At 44.8% G+C, this 18,455-nt stretch overlaps 2 protein-coding genes across 6 annotated transcripts in view; one reads left to right on the top strand and one right to left on the bottom strand.

Annotated features, from left to right (window-relative positions):
* The window catches only part of ALKBH8 (alkB homolog 8, tRNA methyltransferase), a gene marked incomplete at its 5' end in the record, with an annotated part of 258,458 nt that overhangs the window by 63,007 nt on the left and 176,996 nt on the right, over positions 1–18,455 (bottom strand). Inside the window, one exon of one of the 3 annotated variants that reach the window (XM_079973654.1) lies at positions 13,258–13,352. The exons of 1 other annotated variant lie outside the window; for it this stretch is intronic. In XM_079973654.1, coding sequence (XP_079829780.1) covers positions 13,258–13,273 — 16 coding nt within the window. Of the gene's footprint in view, positions 1–12,727; positions 12,978–13,257; positions 13,353–18,455 lie in introns of those variants that run through there. One more of the 3 variants, XM_079973653.1, reaches the window with a different exon arrangement.
* Positions 12,936–18,455, top strand: part of ELMOD1 (ELMO domain containing 1) — a 45,574-nt gene continuing 40,054 nt past the window's right edge. For 2 of the 3 annotated variants that reach the window (XM_079974052.1, XM_079974057.1), the window contains exon 1: positions 12,936–13,071. The gene's annotated coding sequence lies outside the window, so the exon portion shown is untranslated. Of the gene's footprint in view, positions 13,072–13,516; positions 13,695–18,455 lie in introns of those variants that run through there. The other variant, XM_079974053.1, reaches the window with a different exon arrangement.

Here is an 18,455-nt window from a genome sequence, read left to right on the forward strand (position 1 = left end):
TTTTAAATCAGCAAAAGGGTAGTGGGAATGGATGAGCAATTAAACAGACATGCATACATGCAGTTTTGTAGTGGTGAATTATGGAGTGCAAGTGCCGTGTTGGTCTGCTGTAGTCAAAACAAAATAAAACAATTCCTTCCAGTAGCACCTTAGTTTGTTATTGGTATGAGCTTTTGTGTGCATGCACATGAAAGCTCATACCAATCACAAACCCCCATCAGTGTTTTCTTATTTCATAAAATGTATTGGCCACTTGATTGTAAGGAAAACCTCAAAGCGCTTTACAAAAAAAAAATTTAAAAAATACACAGCCCTGCTTTAAAACATGCAAAAGTTAAAATACTAAAGCAGATTAAAATTACCTCAACTTTCTAAGCATCTGGCTAAAGGAATGCTTTTAGCAGGTGCGAAAAGAGTACAGTAAAGGTGCCTGCCTGCTTGATCCCAAGATGCAGGGAGTTCCAAAGGGGTAGGTGCTGCCACGCTAAAATATGGTTGCCAGGAGCACCCCAGACCCTGAGATTTCAGGGCCCAAACATTAGACTAGGTCAGGGGTCTGCAACCTTTAAGACAAAAAGAGCCACTTGGACCCGTTTCCAAAGAAAAAACAAACTGGGAGCCGCAAAACTCGTCATTATAAAAATAACTTTTTTGTCACTTTTTTTTATTATTTCTTTGATTGACCCCTCAGAATTACTCCTCCTCATAGAAATAAACATTAAATTAACAAGTTACCTTTTTGTGTGTGTGTGTGTGTTCTTCACTTCCCTTCAAAACAGTGACCAGCGTACATGCCCCTTACAATGTAGCGGGCGGGCAGGCGGGTGGGAAGGTGACGTTGGGACGGTGCGTGACTAACGCACGCACCGCCCCCATGCGACGTCACTGCCAGTACAGCGCCCGCCACAGTGGGGAGTGTCGGGGCGCACAATGCGCCTCCTCCCCTCGCTAGTATCCGCCCCGGAGCCGAGGCAAAGGTGTAAAAGAGCCACATGTTGATCCGGAGCCGCAGGTTGCAGACCCCTGGACTAGGTGATGTCATGGGTGGAGGCTGCTTGAGAGCATGTCATTATGACCTTCTGAGAGTTGCCTCCTTTGTTTCTGCAGTTTGCAAGTGGTACTTCCCTCTCTCCTGGTTCCCCTCCATGTGACGAGCATGTTCCTATCATGGTCTGTGAACTATTGGAGGCCTTGCTACATTTTTTTATTATTACATTTATATACCACCTTTTCTTCCTTTTCTGTTTTTGGACTGCAATCCCCATCATCCATTGGTCTTGCTAGCTAAGGATGATGGGAGTTGTAGTCCAAAAAGAAGTGGAGGCCCAAGTTTGGGAAACCCTGAGCTAGATGAACCAATGGTCTGACTCGGCATAAGGCAACTTCCTATATTCCTGCTTTAAAGTAAAACCTTAACGAGTAATTCTTTTTAAATGCTTTTTTGGGAAAAAAATATAAGAAAAAAGTAAAAACATAAACGAGATCATTTATTGTATCGCTGATACAATAAACATACAATTCTCCACCCCCAACAACAAAAAAATCTGATTTATTTTCTCATTTTATTTACCGGTATTATCATCAATGGTATTTTTCGAGAAATAGAGGTACCAGAAATCACCACGAATGCCTCTCTTGTTTTTTTATAATGGCAATGGCATTATAAGACATGCCGGAACAGAGTTCTGGCTGGGAAAAAACCCTGATTATCATCATCATTTTTCTGGGGTTTCAGGCGGGTTCTTGGTCAAAGTTAATCGGTCTGCTCTCAGACTCAAACCATATATTGCCTTTTGGTGGAGCCCTTCAATTTCTCTTTTGGTCTCCACTCTTGCTCCCCCATCTCAAAACAGTCCCTGTGGATTCAAGACACAACTCCAAGAGCACATCTGCTTGCCCACTGGCTTATTGGAGATTCTCTCCATCTTTTTTCCTGCTTGCTGCTCCGCAAATAATTCTGAGGCCAGGGGTTGCCAGCCCAGCACCTGTGACCACATCTGTACCTATAGAGGCCCTTCCCTGGCACCCACATAATCCCCTCCCTCTACTGAAATTTGGCTTGAAAGAGACATTCTGTTGTAGCTAATGGATCGGTTGTGGTGTGTACATGTACACATGCATGTGTTGTGTCAGGAGTTCAGCCTACACTCGAGTAGGACCCTGGCAGAGACACATGCCCAAGTGGCATGTTCTCTCCCTCCTGGTAGATTGTTCGGGAGCTTCAAAAGCTTTCTTCTGCCTGAACATCACAGCGACCGATGCCAACAGACACTGGCACACTTAGAGAGCCGCAGAGTCTTCACAGCTTTGCGTGACAGACCTCAGCAACTCAGCATTTTGGCTAATCTACTTTATTTACATATAAACACACACCGAGCACTGCAACATGGCTCCCTCTCTCTCAAGCATCAGACAGCAAAGAGAAAAAGAACAAAGGACAATAGTCCCACTTCACGGAACACAGTAACACAAACATCCTGTCTTCGTCACTTTCCACTCTGTGGAGTCAAAACGTACACCATCATGTGAAAGACAATAATCCCATGACTGCAATCATGGAGCAGGAATTATAACATGACAGTTTCTCCAGTGTGCAAATTGGCCCGTGGGGCAGGGAAGTTGGCAACACCTGAGCTAAGTTAGGTATATGTTCTGCTCTCCCTCACTGAAATCACTGGGACTCTGCCATTACCTTGGGCCGGATTGTTCGCTATTGTATGTAAATAATGGGACGGCAGCAGAATGTTTCGTAGCCACATTTAAGTGCATGGCAGGAAAGAGATCTGACAAAATACACACTGACCTAAATTCAAATCAGAGTCCTGCTTCCAGGCAGGGAAGACCAATTCTCTATTGTAACTCCGCTGAGGCAGGAGCTATCCCTCTTTAGAAAGTTACCCAGAGAAGCCTTGCACTGTATGTCAGGTCGATTTTACATCTGAGCAGTTCAGTCAGGTTTTCATATTGTGACTGGTATCATCTAACGCCTGCAGGGAGGGCTAGATTTTCTATATAAAAGCATCCCCCGTTTTGCAAGGAGAAAGCCAAATTGTATTAAAAAGATTCAGCATTGCATTTACCTTATATTAATAACTAATTGTTCAGGTGCTTGTTGCCCTTTCTGATTTCTCAGAACTCCTCAGATTTCAGTCCATAGCCATGAAAGCTAGAAATTTGGTTGTGCAATGCCACAACTAGATTTTGAAATGGATCCTTCATTTTGCTTCAGTATTGCTTCAACCATCTGTGACTTGAGAAGTCAATGGGACAGAACGTATTAATAATAATAATAATAATAATAATAATAATAATAATAATAATAATAATAATAATTTATTTATACCCCGCCCATCTGGCTGGGTTTCCCCAGCCACTCTGGGCAGCTTCCAACAGAATATTAAAATACAACAATCTATTAAACATTAAAAGCTTCCCTAAACAAGGCTGCCTTCAGATGTCTTCTAAAAGTCTGGTAGTTGTTTTTCTCTTTGACATCTGGTGGGAGGGCGTTCCACAGGGCGGGTGCCACTACCGAGAAGGCCCTCTAGTTCCCTGTAACTTGGCTTCTCGCAGGGAAGGAACAACCAGAAGGCCCTCAGCGCTGGACCTCACTGGACAAAAGCAATATTAAATCACTATTATCTCCAGTCCTGATAAAACTGCTGATTCTGAAAGTCCATGCTTATCTATATTTGCTCTTCCTACATTTCAACTTTCAAGGTGGTGCAAGTGCAAGATTTTGAGAAAGGGCTCATTCATTCTGACTTTTAATGTGGATGGTAAGCTTCTTCTCCAAATTACTACCTTCCCACAATTTCCCCTCCCTTGATCCAGATTTCCTTATACCAGCCTTAAATGGTATTAAGGCTATTTATATGGATCAAAGAGCTAAATTAATAGTTAATAATGTGACGACGGAAAATATAAAGATAACTAAGGGAACAAGACAAGGATGTCCTTTAACACCTCTGTTATTTATCACGGTCCTGGAAGTGTTTTTAAGGGCAATTAGAAGTAATGTTCAGATAAAAGGGGTAACGATGGGTAGAAAAAAATTTAAGGTTAAAGCCTTTGCGGATGACTTAGTATTAACTTTGGAAGATCCCATAAACACGGTAACAGAAGTGTTGAAAGAAATGGACCAGTTTGGTCAGTTGGCAGGATTCATTCTGAATAAGAAAAAAACTAAAGCAATTACTAAAAATGTAGATTCGGAGAATGTAAACAGATTACAGCAGCAAACTGAAATAGAAGTGGTAAAGAAAGTTAAATATTTAGGAGTTTGGTTAACCCCCAGGAGTATTGACTTGTTTCAGAATAATTATATTCCAACATGGAATAAGATCAAAAGATACTTAGAGGTGTGGGGAAGAATGAAATTGTCATTTAGGGGAAGAATTGCAACGATAAAAATGTTATTCTTGTTTCAAACAGTTCCAGTAATCAAAGGGGCAGCAATTTTTAAAAATTGGCAGCGAGAAATTTCAAGGTATATCTGGCAGGGTAAGAAGCCGAGGATAAAATTTAAGATATTGACGGACGCAAAAGAAAGAGGAGGCTTCGCCCTGCCAGACTTGAAATTGTATTACGGAGCATCTTGCCTCTGTTGGTTGAAGGAATGGATGAAATTAGAAGACACAGATGTGTTAGATCTTGAAGGTTTTGATAATAGATTTGGGTGGCACGCATATTTGTGGTATGACAAGAGACGAGTACATAAAGGTTTTGAAAATCACATTATAAGAAGGTCTTTGATTGAAGTGTGGGAAAGATATAAAAACTTGTTGGAACAAAAAACTCCATATTGGTTGTCGCCGTTGGAGGCGATAAGTGTGAAGAAAGTCAATATGACAGGGGTTTGGGTGACATATGAGAAGTTAGTGTGTAAAAGTGTAGGAAAATGGAAAATGAGATCATTTGAAGAAGTTAAGGACTATGTGAATGACTGGCTGCATTATTTTCAAATTAATGAGATGTTCAGAAAATATTTAAATCAGAGGGGTTTTGCTGACAAAAAAATCAAAATTTCAGACAGAAATATTGAATAATGATTATAAGAATTTAGCAAAAATGTATAAGATATTACTGGAATGGTGTACGAAGGATGAGGAGGTAAAATCAGTTATGATCGACTGGGCCAAAGATATAGGGCATAATATACAAATGGAGAATTGGGAAAGACTTTGGAAAGATGGCTTAAGATTCACTGCATGCACAGTTATAAAAGAAAATGTTATGAAAATGATGTACCGATGGTATGTAACACCTGTGAAGTTAGCAAAAATGTATAAGATAAGCAACAAATGTTGGAAATGTAAAGAAAAAGAAGGTACCTTTTTCATATGCGGTGGGAATGTAAGAAGGTAAAATGCTTTTGGGAAATGATTTATAATGAATTGAAGAAAATGTTGAAATATACATTTGTTAAGAAACCAGAAGCATTTTTACTAGGCATTACAGGTAATGAGATAAATAAGAAAGAAAAGAAGTTATTTTTATATGCAGTGACAGCAGCAAGAATATTGATGGCCCAGAAATGGAAAGAGGAGGAATTACCTACGATAGAAGAATGGAGAACTAAAATGATGGATTATGCAGAACTGGACAGAATGACAGGAAGGATCCGGAATCGGCGAGATCAAAGATTTACAAAAGATTGGGAAAAGTTTATCCAATATATGCAAAAACTGAGTCATAATAAAATTACGTTTGTAAGCTTTAAGGAAGCTCTGTGAGGGGAAAGGGTTAAAAGGGCAGAAATGTGTAAAAAGTAACAATAGGAAGGAATGTATAAATTTGCTTTTGTATTTGGAAACTAATAAAAATATAATATAAAAAAGAGAGAGAAAGGAGAGGGTATGTGGAAATCCAGATTGAGGGAAGCAGAGATACCAACTTGAATAAAATATGGGGGGGGGCAGACAAGGACAGTGATATGGGAGGCAGGGGGACGAGGACATAGGAGGGATGGCAGAAAAGAAGTTTGAAAGTAAATGGCAAAAGCTCTTGACAATGTCCTCCTCCCTTGGCTCTTACAGCATGTCTTGAATTTAATTTTTAAAAATGACAAGCAACCAGGGAACTGCTTCCTCTCTTGTCCTAGCAGAGCTCCATGAATCTGCCCCATGGAGCACACAGTTTCATTCTCTCTTCCTGTCTGTCTCCAATTGCAAAGGCTGTAAGAAATGATGTTGGCGGTTTACCCCCCCCCCCCCGATCCCAGCTCTCTTGCATCCAGCAACCCTTTTACAAGTTCTTTTACAGGGCTCACTGGGAAATGAAGGCCAAACGTGGAAAAAGGGGGGGAGGCAGCAATGTCAATCAACTTTGGGGGGCCCTGGCCTCCTCAGATATTTTATGGGGGGCAAAGGGACCTGGGGCCCTAGGAGCTGGCACCTATGGAGGGAAGGGAAAGTTTGGGAAGACAGTGATTTAGAGGAGAATGTCATAGAGCATACGTAGGCAAACTAAGGCCCGGGGGCCGGATCCGGCCCAATCACCTTCTAAATCCAGCCTCCGGGAATCTGTGTGTTTTTACATGAGTAGAATGTGTGCTTTTATTTAAAATGCATCTCTGGGTTATTTGTGGGGCATAGGAATTCATTCATTTCCCCCAAAAAAGATATAGTCCGGCCTCCCACAAGGTCTGAGGGACAGTGGACCAGCCCCCTGCTGAAAAGGTTTGCTGACCCCTGTCATAGAGCAAGGGATAATTAATGGAGGTTTATTAAATGACAGTACAGATGAGCCCAAAAGCTCTCACCTAATAAAGCTTAGAAGTTATGGAATCAGATGCCAGGTTCCCTTATAGAACAGTCTCATGGGCCAAATTAGGACCTCTGCTGGGACAGCAATTAGGACGTTTTAGTTTTGGGGAGACAACCAATGACCCACATGTTAGACATTTATACAATTATAAATAGTGTGGAGATGGTGAACACACATCATTCCAGTTTGGCGTGTGTCAGGGAACTGCCATCAGGAGAGCAGGTGGTGGAAGGGCTCACGGAGGTTAGGAGAGACTCGGCAGCAGAGGAGGGAACCAGCAGGGGGAGAGAAGGAGCTCCAAGGGAAAGTGAGTCGGAGGGATGGCTCAGAGAGACTTCCAGCGAAAACAGTGGGGAAGTTTCAGGACCTCCTATAGGGACACCCACCCCTCGCCGGAAACTGTCGCGCCGAGAATCCCGAAGACGCGTTTCCGTTAAGGAGCTTTTATGTTGGAAGAGGTTCCGTAAATGCCCACTGTCGGATTCTGCCAGCGATTGAGGGAGTCATGTTTAAGGGGCTCCGCTATAGACAGAGCCTTGGTAACCAGGCCAAACTCTGAGGGACTAAGCTTTACGCGCAAGCAGCTCATCATCCCATCACAGCGTGGCTTACTAAATTGCTGTTTGGGCCCATAACCAAGAACCCGTTGTATGACTTTGCATTGTCATGCTAGAATTGAAGAAGCTTTTTAAGTATCTAGCTGTTAGCCTAAGGCTGGCTATAGTAGAACAGAAATGCCTTTTTGAAATTTTCAGTGGCTTTTTGTTTCCTAGTCCAATATTCCTCTTTGGCTGGATAAGCTTTTATCTTTAGGCAGAATCAGTACATGTGCAGCTCAGTCCTATTCACGTTGAGTTGGGATGTAAACATACCACATTTATATGTCAAAATTATTTTTCAAAAACCTTTTTTGCTGGCACATCAAAGTCTGCAAATTGTTGCCAGTTCTTCAAAGAGAATGATCCTACAGGTTAAAAGAAAAGAATAACTTAAAAGCTTTTTGCAGTTACGAAAATAGTCTCTCCTTTCAGCGGGGAGAGACGAGGCCAATGTTTTGCAAAACTTCTCTGGTTTAAGTTAATATCACGGAATACTCTTCCACCCCTAAGGAAAATTGTGACATTAACCTGAGAAAAAACCCAGTTCTGTCACAAACGATTAGGATTCGGTGGGCAGCTGGAAGGCTGTGCAACTTTAGCTGGTTAGTCTCATGCTAGCTGTGCTAAAGAAGCCATCTTTTTGGCATTTTCTCTCTCTTTAGGGCACAATCCCATCCCTTGTCAAGGAGGCTGTGAGCAGAAGCTTACACATAAGCAGCGGTTCTGTCAGAACAGACATTAAGAAAGATGCTCAGAATGAGCAGGAAGGCAGGAGGGGGTGTGGGGAGAGGTGCATATTTTGCTGTCTATACTGGCTTGTTGTGTGACTCTTGTAATGGTCCTGTGATGCACGGAACACACCAAAATCCGAATTGATGCTTATATCTATGGTGTAGCTCGCATTGATTTAAGGAGAGTCAGGGTAGCAGGGTTACTGGCTTCAGTCCAGTAAAGGATTCAAGGCCTTCCTTGTAAGCTTAAGAATGTAACTAATCCTGGATTATTCACTCCACTAAGGTGGTGGTAACCTGGTTGCCTCGTCCTTGAATTCTTCCTTGGCATGAGCCTGGCAAAACTGAGCAAGGTTTGCATTCCTGGAGCTCTTAAAAGGACCAGTACATCCCCACTTAAACGCTGTAGAAAAAAAGCCACACGCCATGTTGATTCAGAAGGCAAATGCGAATGGGGAACTTTCCAGACTTAATAAAGGGTAATCCTTGCATTGGGCAAATTGGAGCCACAGCATTCTGTGAAGTAAGGCAGTTGGTTAAGAAAGACTCCCTGATCCACTGGGGACATTTGCATCAACTTGTACCAGGGCCTTCTCGGTGGTGGTGGTTTCAAATTGTGGGATGCCCTCCGTCGTGAGGTGTGTCAGCCTTCCTCATTACTTACTTTCAAGAGAAACTAAAAAGCCTTCCTATTTACTCAGGTTTGGAAATGTTTTTAAATGTAGGGGACAAGCAACAGCACCTTGACCTGTTGTGAGGACACATGATGCTGCCAGCTTGCAAAGGAATCAGGACTTGGGAGAGGTGGCAGCTATCCCCTGGCTTTTCCTCCTACTAGGCAGGTGCTGTCTCTGTTGTCTTTTGTAAATACCTTCCCCTTTTGACAAGCCTTTTAAGCAGAGATATTTATCCCAGTCTGCAGCTGTACTGGAACTAGTTTTAACCGTTTTCATGCATGGCGTTTTAATATGTTCGCCTTGTTTTCATATATGGATTGTTTTTCATTGTTTTCTATAAGGAACTGTTTCTGTTCCATGGTTTTGCTTTTATAACTTGTGTATTATTTTATTACTTTGGCACCGGTGACAGGCCAGCGTCATCCACTGCTGAGGAAGCAGGCTAGCTTAGGGGGCCCACACTGCTGCGCCACACAAAGCTCTGTCCTTCAGCAGAAGGAAACATCTGCAAGGCTCAGGCAGAATGATCAGGGGACTGCTCCTCACAGCCCACTTCACCTGCCACCTGAGGCAATGGCCTCATTCTGCCCACCGGTGCCCATATACTGCCTGGGCACTTCCTACCAAAATCGTTGGTACAATGGTACCTTAATCCGTTCCAGAAGTCCATTCCAAAACCAAAGCGTTCCAAAACCAAGGCACACTTTCCCATAGAAAGTAATGCAAAATGGATTAATCAGTTCCAGACTTTTAAAAACAACCCCTAAAAAAAGCAATTTAAATGGTGTTTCCATGCGCTGCACTGCTTTCACCAGAAGCGGCTCAGTCATGCTAGCCACATGACCCAGAAAAACTGTCTGCTCCCTCGACCTGTAAAGCAAGATGAGCACCGCAACCCCAGAGTCGTCTGCGACTGGACTTAACTGTCAAGGGTCCCTTTACCTTTACCTTACTATCTAACAAGATCACTGATCCATAAAATGAAAGCAATAAACAATATACTGCAGTCACTCAAACAATCAATCAATCAATCAGTAGCTGAACTGGGTTCCACACAGTAACAAAAAGAGCCACAAAAACAAAAACGCAAAATAAATAGCAAAAACAGACAGACCTCAGCATAACACTCAAAAAGGAAGGGTGGCACTAAAATCAGAAGTGTAACACTTGAAACGGAGCACGTTTGGCTTCTGAAAAAAGTTTGCAAAGTGGAACACTTATTTCTGGGTTTGCAGTGTTTGGGTTCCAAGGTGTTTGAGTACCAAGGTACCACTGTATTCCCCAGGCCCAGGGTTACCCTTTAGCTCAGCAAAAGCTCCCACCGGTGTCCTCAGAGATAAAGCAGTGGTGTGGAGCATCATCTCGGAACTCACTCAGCCCGTGATGGAGGCAGGTCTTCCCTTTCTGACAGGTGGCAGGGAACAGGCCCCGTGGATGTCCTCTTGAGGCCATGGAGTGAGGCTGGGCAGCAGCTTGGAAGTTGCTTTGCCCGGCATGGAAGTGAGTCTTCTTTCCCAAGGATGGTTTATTTGTTTAAATATGTATAGGCTGCAGCTTCATAAAATGGTGGAACATAAAAAACCAACATTTCAACATCAATAAAAGCACCAGTAAATGTTGGTTGGTAAAAAAAGATTCACATGGCAAAGGAATGTCTGAATAACACAGTTTTCAGAAAGTGTGTCGAAGAAAGTGGGGATGATTCCTGCCGAACTTCTACTGGCAGGGAGTCCCACAGGGCTAGGTCCATATTATTATTATTATTATTCTGCCCTATAGATCTCAGGGCAGTTCACAGCATAAAATCACAATATAAAAAACAAAAAATGCATAATAAAAACAAAACCAAAGACAACCCAACAATCTCCCCTTCCACAACAGGCTTTAAAGGCTCAATCTCTAGCAAAAGCTGAAAGAGCCAGACACATAGGGGAATCATTAGAAGTGCCCCCATCAGAGGATCCCTAATGTTCTGTTTTTATTTCCTTTGTGGTGAACCATGAGGAAAAAACACTCTGCATATAACTGGATGAATCGCCTCCACTATCCCAAGGGCGAGAACGAATTTTGAGGCTTAAGCTCTAGTTATCTTCTTGGCCGCAAAGGCTGTTGGAGTTGGGAGAATCTTCCTGCTGTTGGGAAAATCTGAAATCTGGCTCACAGCAGCCCTGAGTGATGATTTGTATATGGGCAGATACACACATGGTAGCGAGAACTGTTGCATCTCCTCTCATCACTTCAAACCCAAAGGCATTAAATTAAGCGCAGGGGTTGACATGCAGCTGCAGTCATCAAGGTCTAGGTCTCCCAGGACTTGTACTACTTCAGACTAATGGGTGTGTGTGTGGAAACAATGCTCCTCTGTACTATCAACTTGGTAAAAATTCCCTGTGCATAGAAAACTAGCAAGTCAGGAAGAAGGCTAGGCTAGCACCCTGACAAACTACCTGTCCATGTGCAGGGATTTTTGTGGGGGGAGGGAGGTATGAGGAACATCCAACTATGCCAGCTCAAATACAGGTTGACCACCTCAGTAGGAAACAGGCACGAATTACACACCAATAAAAAAAAAGGAATTAACCATTGCACAAATTGCAAGGGGTCTGTGTGTCTTACTTTACAGAGGGCACTCCTCTATTTGAGTGGCTGTCTGGTCCAAGTCCAGTTTAAAGATAAAGGACCATAAAATAATAAAGGGCAGGAGCTTTGAAGTTGCTGATCAACACCTAGTCAGCCGAATGAGCAGGCATACAGGCTACAGCACAGAATCCCCCAATATGGTGAGGTCATACCCTCCAACATTTCTCCGATGAAAATAGGGATGTCCCATTCCATAATTACAATTTTACTATTTATACGCCACACATCTGACCGGGTTGCCCCAGCCACTCTCGGCAGCTTCCAACATATATAAAAACATAAAAAACACTAAACTTTTTTTTTTAAACTTCCCTATACAGTGGTACCTTGATTCTCAAACGCCTTGGTACTCAACTTGGAACCGAAACACTGCAAACCTGGAAGTGTGTGTTCTGGTTTGCGAACTTTTTTCGGAAGCCGGACGTGCTCCGTTTTGAGTGTTATGCTTCTGATTTGAGTGCTTCACACTTTTGAGTGTTACACTGAGGTCTGTCTGTTTTTGCTATTTATTTTGCATTTTGGTGCCTCTTTTTCTTTCTTTTTTGTGACTGTGTGGAACCCAGTTCAGCTACTGATTGATTGATTGTGTGACTGCAGTACATTGTTTATTGCTTTCATTTTATGGATCAATGGTCTCGTTAGATAGTAAAATTCATGTTAAATTGCTGTTTTAGGGGAAGTTCTTAAAAGTCTGGAACGGATTAATCCATTTTGCATTACTTTCTATGGGAAAGCGCGCCTCGGTTTTGGAAAGCTTTGGTTTTGGAACGGACTTCCGGAATGGATTAATTTTGAGAACCAAGATACCACTGTACAGGATTGTCTTCAGGTGACTCGGATAACTCCACACCCTCCAACATTTCACTGATGAAAATAGGGACATCCTAAGGAAAAGTAGGACATTCCTGGATCAAATCAGAAACCGGGATGACTTCTATAAATCAGGGACATCCCTGGAAAATAGGGACACTTGGAGGATCCATAGCTGTCAACCTTCCCTTTTTTTGCAGGAAATTCCCTTATTCCAGCTGCTATCCCGGATTGTTAGATATCCCGTAGACTGTCCCCGGTACAGGTGAGGATGCTGTTTCGAGGCTGCTGATCCCTTATTTTCAAATCTGAAAAGTTGACAGCTATGGGAGGATCTGTGAGACGCATTGCAATTTTTAAAAAAGTAGTGATTATTTCTAAATTCACATCTATACATATAACTCAGCACATGCATATTTTACGTCCTTTTGGGGGGTATGTGTATTCCCCCCCCTCTTTTAAAGTGCCTTAGTAGTCACCTATAACAAAGTGGGGGGCGTACAACAGGCCTCAATAGAGCGGGCCTGACCCTGGCACGACGGGCGGCGGCGCGCATCTCCCCCCACGGCCCCCTCGCCTCGCACTTCGCAGTCCTGGCCAGTAGGGTGCGCCACGAGCGCACTGTCCCTTTCCCTCCATTCAAGCTCGCCGAGGCTGCTGCGCCTCACCTTGCCGGGGCTCGGCGGCGGCGGCGGCGGCGGCTCTGCCTCTTGCGCGCTCCCTTCTCCTTTGATCCCTCCGGCGACCCACATTGCCGGAGCTCCGCCGCAGCTCGCTCCAGGGAGGGAAGGTTCGCCAGCTTGCCGGGCGGCGCGATGGGACTGTGAGAGAGCCCACGGCGAGGAGGTAAGCCAGCCAGGGGTGGGCAGGGCAGGCTTTCCTAACCACAGCACCCCACCTCCGTTCCTCAGTGCAACTCTCTGCAAAATCTAGAGCCTCACCGCCATCCCGCTTCCTCGCCCACTGCAACCCCTTGCATTTTTATTTATTATTATTATTATTATTGCATTGCTCCCAGTGCTGCATAGATACCCTTGCATGCATCCATGCGTTGCCTGGGCGGCGCGATTTGACCCCTGCATCCTTTGCTTTGGGGTTGGCGGGGGCAGCGGCTGCTGGTGGTGCTGCTCTTTGCAAAAGCCTCGAGCCCGGCGCGGGGTCGCCTAGCGACCAGCAATCAATTAATCATGGCGAGCGGCGCGAGCTCCCGGGGCGCCGCGCTCGCCCTGCACCCAGGTCCGCCATCTGCACCAGCCGAGCCCAGCAGATGGGCGGAGAGGAGGGAGCAGTTGGCGTGGCCCAGTCGCGGCTATTGATCGTGGCTTCTGGCATCCTTGCTGGTGGTGGGGTCTGTTTTCATTGATGGTTCCTGGTTCGTTTGCCGGCGAGGCGCGCTGGGTGTTACTTTCTGGCAAGCTGCAAAATACTCCTGGCGTTGCCTTTCAGTTGAGGGTGGGCGGGCGAAGAAGGTAAGCATTAGTGGAGGGGGAGGGGGGTTTGTTTTCTTTGCATGCTTTTATTTTATCATTTGGCCGGTTAACAGAGCTTTAAAGAGGGGCAGTGCAGTGCCTTCTTTGCTGGGAGTGGAATTAAAACGCCTTTTTTTGCCTTCTGAGTTGGCGCGTGCAAGAGCGTGCCTTTGGTGTGGCTTGGATTCACCCCAGCCCATTCATTCGGCCTCAGGCTGCAGTCCTATGCAAGCTTACATGCGAGTAAGCCCGCTTGAGCTCCGTGGGCCTTGCTTGGATGTAGGGTTGTGTAGCATCGCTTTGGGGGCCTTTGCCTCTTGGTTCCAATGGGCCTCCAAGTGGCTTGCGGAACAATTAACAGTATGGTTTTAAAAATCGCCTTAAAACCCGAATGAAATAATGGGGGGGGGGGGAATGTAGGAGTTTTAACCTTCCTGTTTTTAAAAAAAACTGCAGAACACCAAAGAGCAGCAAAATAGCAAAGCAATAAGGGAGGACAATTTCAAGTGGTGCAGGAATGGTGGTTGGTTTTAGCTTCAGCAGGGGAGACCCCCAATAATTCATGGCTGGCTCCAGAGGATTTATGTTTTTCCCTTCCTCCACCCACCCCCACCCTCTCCACTTTCCTGCTCAGCCCCCACCCACAGGTATAGTCTCTGGAGCAAAATCTAACTTGGGAATGGTGTGTGCTCAGCTTAAAAGTGAATTCAGAAGAGGTCTACTTGGAAGTAAGTGGTGGTGCAGCCCCCAATCCCATCCGCACACTTTCTCGGAAGTAAGCCGCCTCCTTCGTAAGGTTGCCTTTTATTGCAGCCCAGTCCTGTGCATGTCTACTCAGAAGCAAGTCCCCCTTTGCTCATGTGACTTACTTCCCTGTAAGTGTGCGCAGGATTGCAGCCTGGATCTGAGTCCCCTCCACCCCAGAAGTTAATGTGGCTTAAGCTGGTATGGAAACCTGTAGTTTTACAATGGTTCGTAGATCACTCAGTGATTCCTTTGGTTGCGTGGTCAGGGATATCTTTGACTCAGGACCACAGAGATGCTATAGCATCCTTGCTCCCAAGGCAGTAATTGAACAGTAACATAAATAAAGCCCACCACATTTGTTCAGCAAAGGGTTGAAAAACAAAAAGCAGGATCTGGGCTAGTATCCCAGGTGCCTTGCTCTGCAGTGTGTGTTTGTGTGTCGTGCTGATGGCTTGACAAGCTCCCAGCACAAGTGGAACAGCCAATATGGTGGGAAGCAGGTAACAAAAGCTGCTGTAAGGAGGAAGCAACACCTGATTGCTTCTCATTTGGATTATAGCAACATATGATATGAGGTGATTCAGGTAGAGGTTTTGGTCCTGAGAGGGAGAAGGGGACCTGTATGAGCAGGATACAGAAATTTCTGTTTTCACAGGCAACACCTCCAACTTGTTAGGAATTAGGTTTTGCAGTGGGGAATCATTAAGGTGCCTAAGCTTGTTGCAGCTCTAGATAATACAGTCCTGCCAACCTGTATTGTCCCTTTAAAATAGGTTAGTGAAGGTGGGGGAACCTATAAAGACTGACACCATGATAGTTGCTGGATCCTTTTTTATTGTAGGTCATCCATCTCCATTTCTCACAACAAAGGGAGACTTTCTTTTATAAAAGGGGGTTGACAAAATTCACCTGCACACTTAAATATAACCCTGTTTGCTGCTTGTTTTTGTAATTGTTATTTGCAAAATTATTGAATCATATAAGTTTATGGCCTCAAAGACTTTGCTTTGCTTGTTGTTGTTGTTTTTGTGTGTGTGTGTGTCCACAGCTCCTTCCTCCCCTCCCCCAAATAGATTTGCATGCATGGGACATTTCACTTGTCTTTTGTTAGTTTATGATACAGCTAAATGGAATATATATTCAGAGTGGCTGCAGTGTCACTTAGCTATGGCCTGATTCCATCAGAAGCAAAAATCTGCTGCTTGCAATAAATATATGAGCAGTGTCTCCTGCCTCCTTCTCATTCTACTACGCAGTGATAAATAACTCGTGTCGTGTAAGCAACACTACAGGAAGATGAAATCTCCTAGCCTGATAACCTTTTAATATTTCGAGAGTAAATTTCTGAAGCTGTGATCAGCTTAAATCTCCAAACTACATGGTGTTTTTCCCCTCATGTTATAGCTTTGTATACTTACATGCTGCTGAAAATACAACATTGCACGTTTTTAAATCAAAACACATTCTGCAACTTCTTTGACCTGTGGTTTCCTATTTTACTTCGTTTCTATAAAACTCTGCATCCAGACTGGTTGTAAACCTTTTGTGTTTGTTTGTAATCGTATTTCAGAAACCTGCATTTGTTTGTTTGCCCACTTGATGGTAATAACTGCAAACGTACCCTTTTGCAGAAAATATTCTGGAAGCATGCTGTGAGGGTTGCGTGGATGGGGGCTAGATTGCTAGCCACACAGCCTAGAATGTCATCAAAGGATTTTGACATTTTAATGTGTGGTTAATTTAGCTTAGGCAGTCATCAGGCTCTATAGGATAAAAGCTGCATTAAATAATGATGCACCCAACTAAAGTATTCCTCTGAGCTGTAATGTCTGTTGAATGACAAAATATATTTTCTATGTTGCCTTTGCCTGGGGATCCTAACCTATTGGGGCTGGCAGATCTAATAGAACTAGGCAGCTAAGCCACATTCCAGTTACAAAATGCCAAGGTGGTGCTACATAGGCTGATTATACTTTCCTTTTCATTTACACACACACACACACTGCTGGTGATAGTCCCAGCAGTGGGAGTGTGAATATACACATAGCTCCAGAAGGTAGCTGATGTCTTAAAACAGGTAATCTAAAATCTGCTTCTTGGCGTCGTTCCTGCTTTTTGCAGAGCCATGAGTTGTTAGTGAGCATAGCAAGTAGCTTTGCTTGCTGTGTATATAATATATAGACCCTGCAGCACACTTAGCTTGCCAAGTGCTCAAGTAAGCCTGTAGATTTGAGGCCGGAACTGCATTTTTGGTGGTGGAATCTGGGTCTCTTGTCAAAAGGTTGGTGATGGATTGGCGGTGGGGAATGATTTTCCGGAGGGAAGCAGTGGGAGGGAAGCTCAGCACCGAACTGGAGTTCCAGAGATTTATTTCGCCAGAACAGGGCCCACCTCCCTCAGGTGATATAAAGGGGATATCGGAAGTGATTTAAGTGCAAGTGTGGCATAGTGGCGAAATCCAGGTTCAAACCCCCACTCCACCATCAAGCTCACTAGCTGACCCTGGATTAAGCTGCGGTTGTTCCTCCGGTGGTGGGTTTAGATCGGGCAAAGAGGTGTCCCTCTGCCCAGCCCTGCTGGGCCTCCACTGGCAGAGCTCGTCATTCCACCTGCCAAAGGTGCAGGTGAGTGCAGTTGCTGCTTGCAGCATTCCTGCTAGCAGTAGCTTGCAGCAAGGCCTGGGAGGAGAAGGCATTCTTGGGACTGATTGAGTCAAGTTGGGGGCGCTGGCCCTGCTACCATCATGTCACAGCATTGGGCCCTCTTACTGTGCCAGGCTGGCACAGCGGTTTGCCTACTCCCACCCTTGCGCTGTGGTTGGATGCGGGTGGCGCTGTGGTCTAAACCACTGAGCCTCTTGGGCTTGCTGATCAGAAGGTCGGCAGTTCTAATCCCCACAACGGGGTGAGCTCCTGTTGCTCTGTCCCAGCTCCTGCCAACCTAGCAGTTTGAAAGCATACCAGCGCAAGTAGATAAATAAGTACCGCTGCGGCGGGAAGGTAAACAGTGTTTCTGTGCACTCTGGTTTTCGTCACGGTGTTCCGTTGCACCAGAAGTGGGTTAGTCATTCTGACCACATGACGCAGAAAGCTGTCTGTGGACAAACGCTGGCTCCCTTGGCCTGAAAGCGAGATGAGCGCCGCAACTGCATAGTCGACTTTGACTGGACTTAACCATCCAGGGGTCCTTTACCTTTACCTTTTACCTGCCATGTGTGGCTGCACTGTGGAGGAAGCAGTGGCTCTGCCACTCCCTTAAGATGCACTGCTGCCCAGAGAGGGTTTGGGTTGCAGTGCCAGTTGCTATCTCTCAGCCTAACCTATATCAAAGGGTTGTTGTGAAAATAAAATGGGGCAAACCATATGTGCCAGTGGTGGACGTGCTGTTTTGGTGAAGGGCCACATTCCATCAGGTAGAATCTCCCCAGGACCAAATAACTGATGGAGCCCAGAGTGAGTGGAGCCTGTTCCCCTTGTTGCCACCTCCTTTTCTCTCTCCATCTCTTTTTTTACACACCCGGCATCTCCCCATCCCCCTTTCACAAAATTAAATAGAGGGCCGCCTGCGGCCAGCTCTGTACATACTGACTAGAACTCCCTGGAGGGAAAGGTGGGCTTGTAACATAGATACAAATAAATTGTGTGTCTTTGTTAGAGGAATCCCCAAATGTCAAGGGTAATATTTATTTCATTCTGGAACGCACCTGCCCCAGATTGAAGTGAGACATGTGCAGTGTGAGTCTTTGTAGGCTGGCTGGTTCTGATTGCCTCTGAAATTCAGGCCAACATCAGAGGCAAGGCCCAGCGCCTTACCTGAGGCTACGTTAGTGGTGGTTGCAAATTTTGGCCAGATACAAAATTTAGAGGAAAGGTGGGGTATAAACACCACAACAAAATAAAAGCTTTGCAAGTTTTCCACTGGCTGTCTTTCGGACGCCAGCAGTCTGTAGTGAAACAGATGCTGCTAAATAATTAGTGCTTTCTGCCGAAGGAGCTCAGCAACGGACGAGAGATG

Source organism: Podarcis cretensis (assembly GCF_951804945.1).
Source record: "Podarcis cretensis genome assembly, chromosome: 4".
NCBI lineage: Eukaryota > Metazoa > Chordata > Lepidosauria > Squamata > Lacertidae > Podarcis > Podarcis cretensis.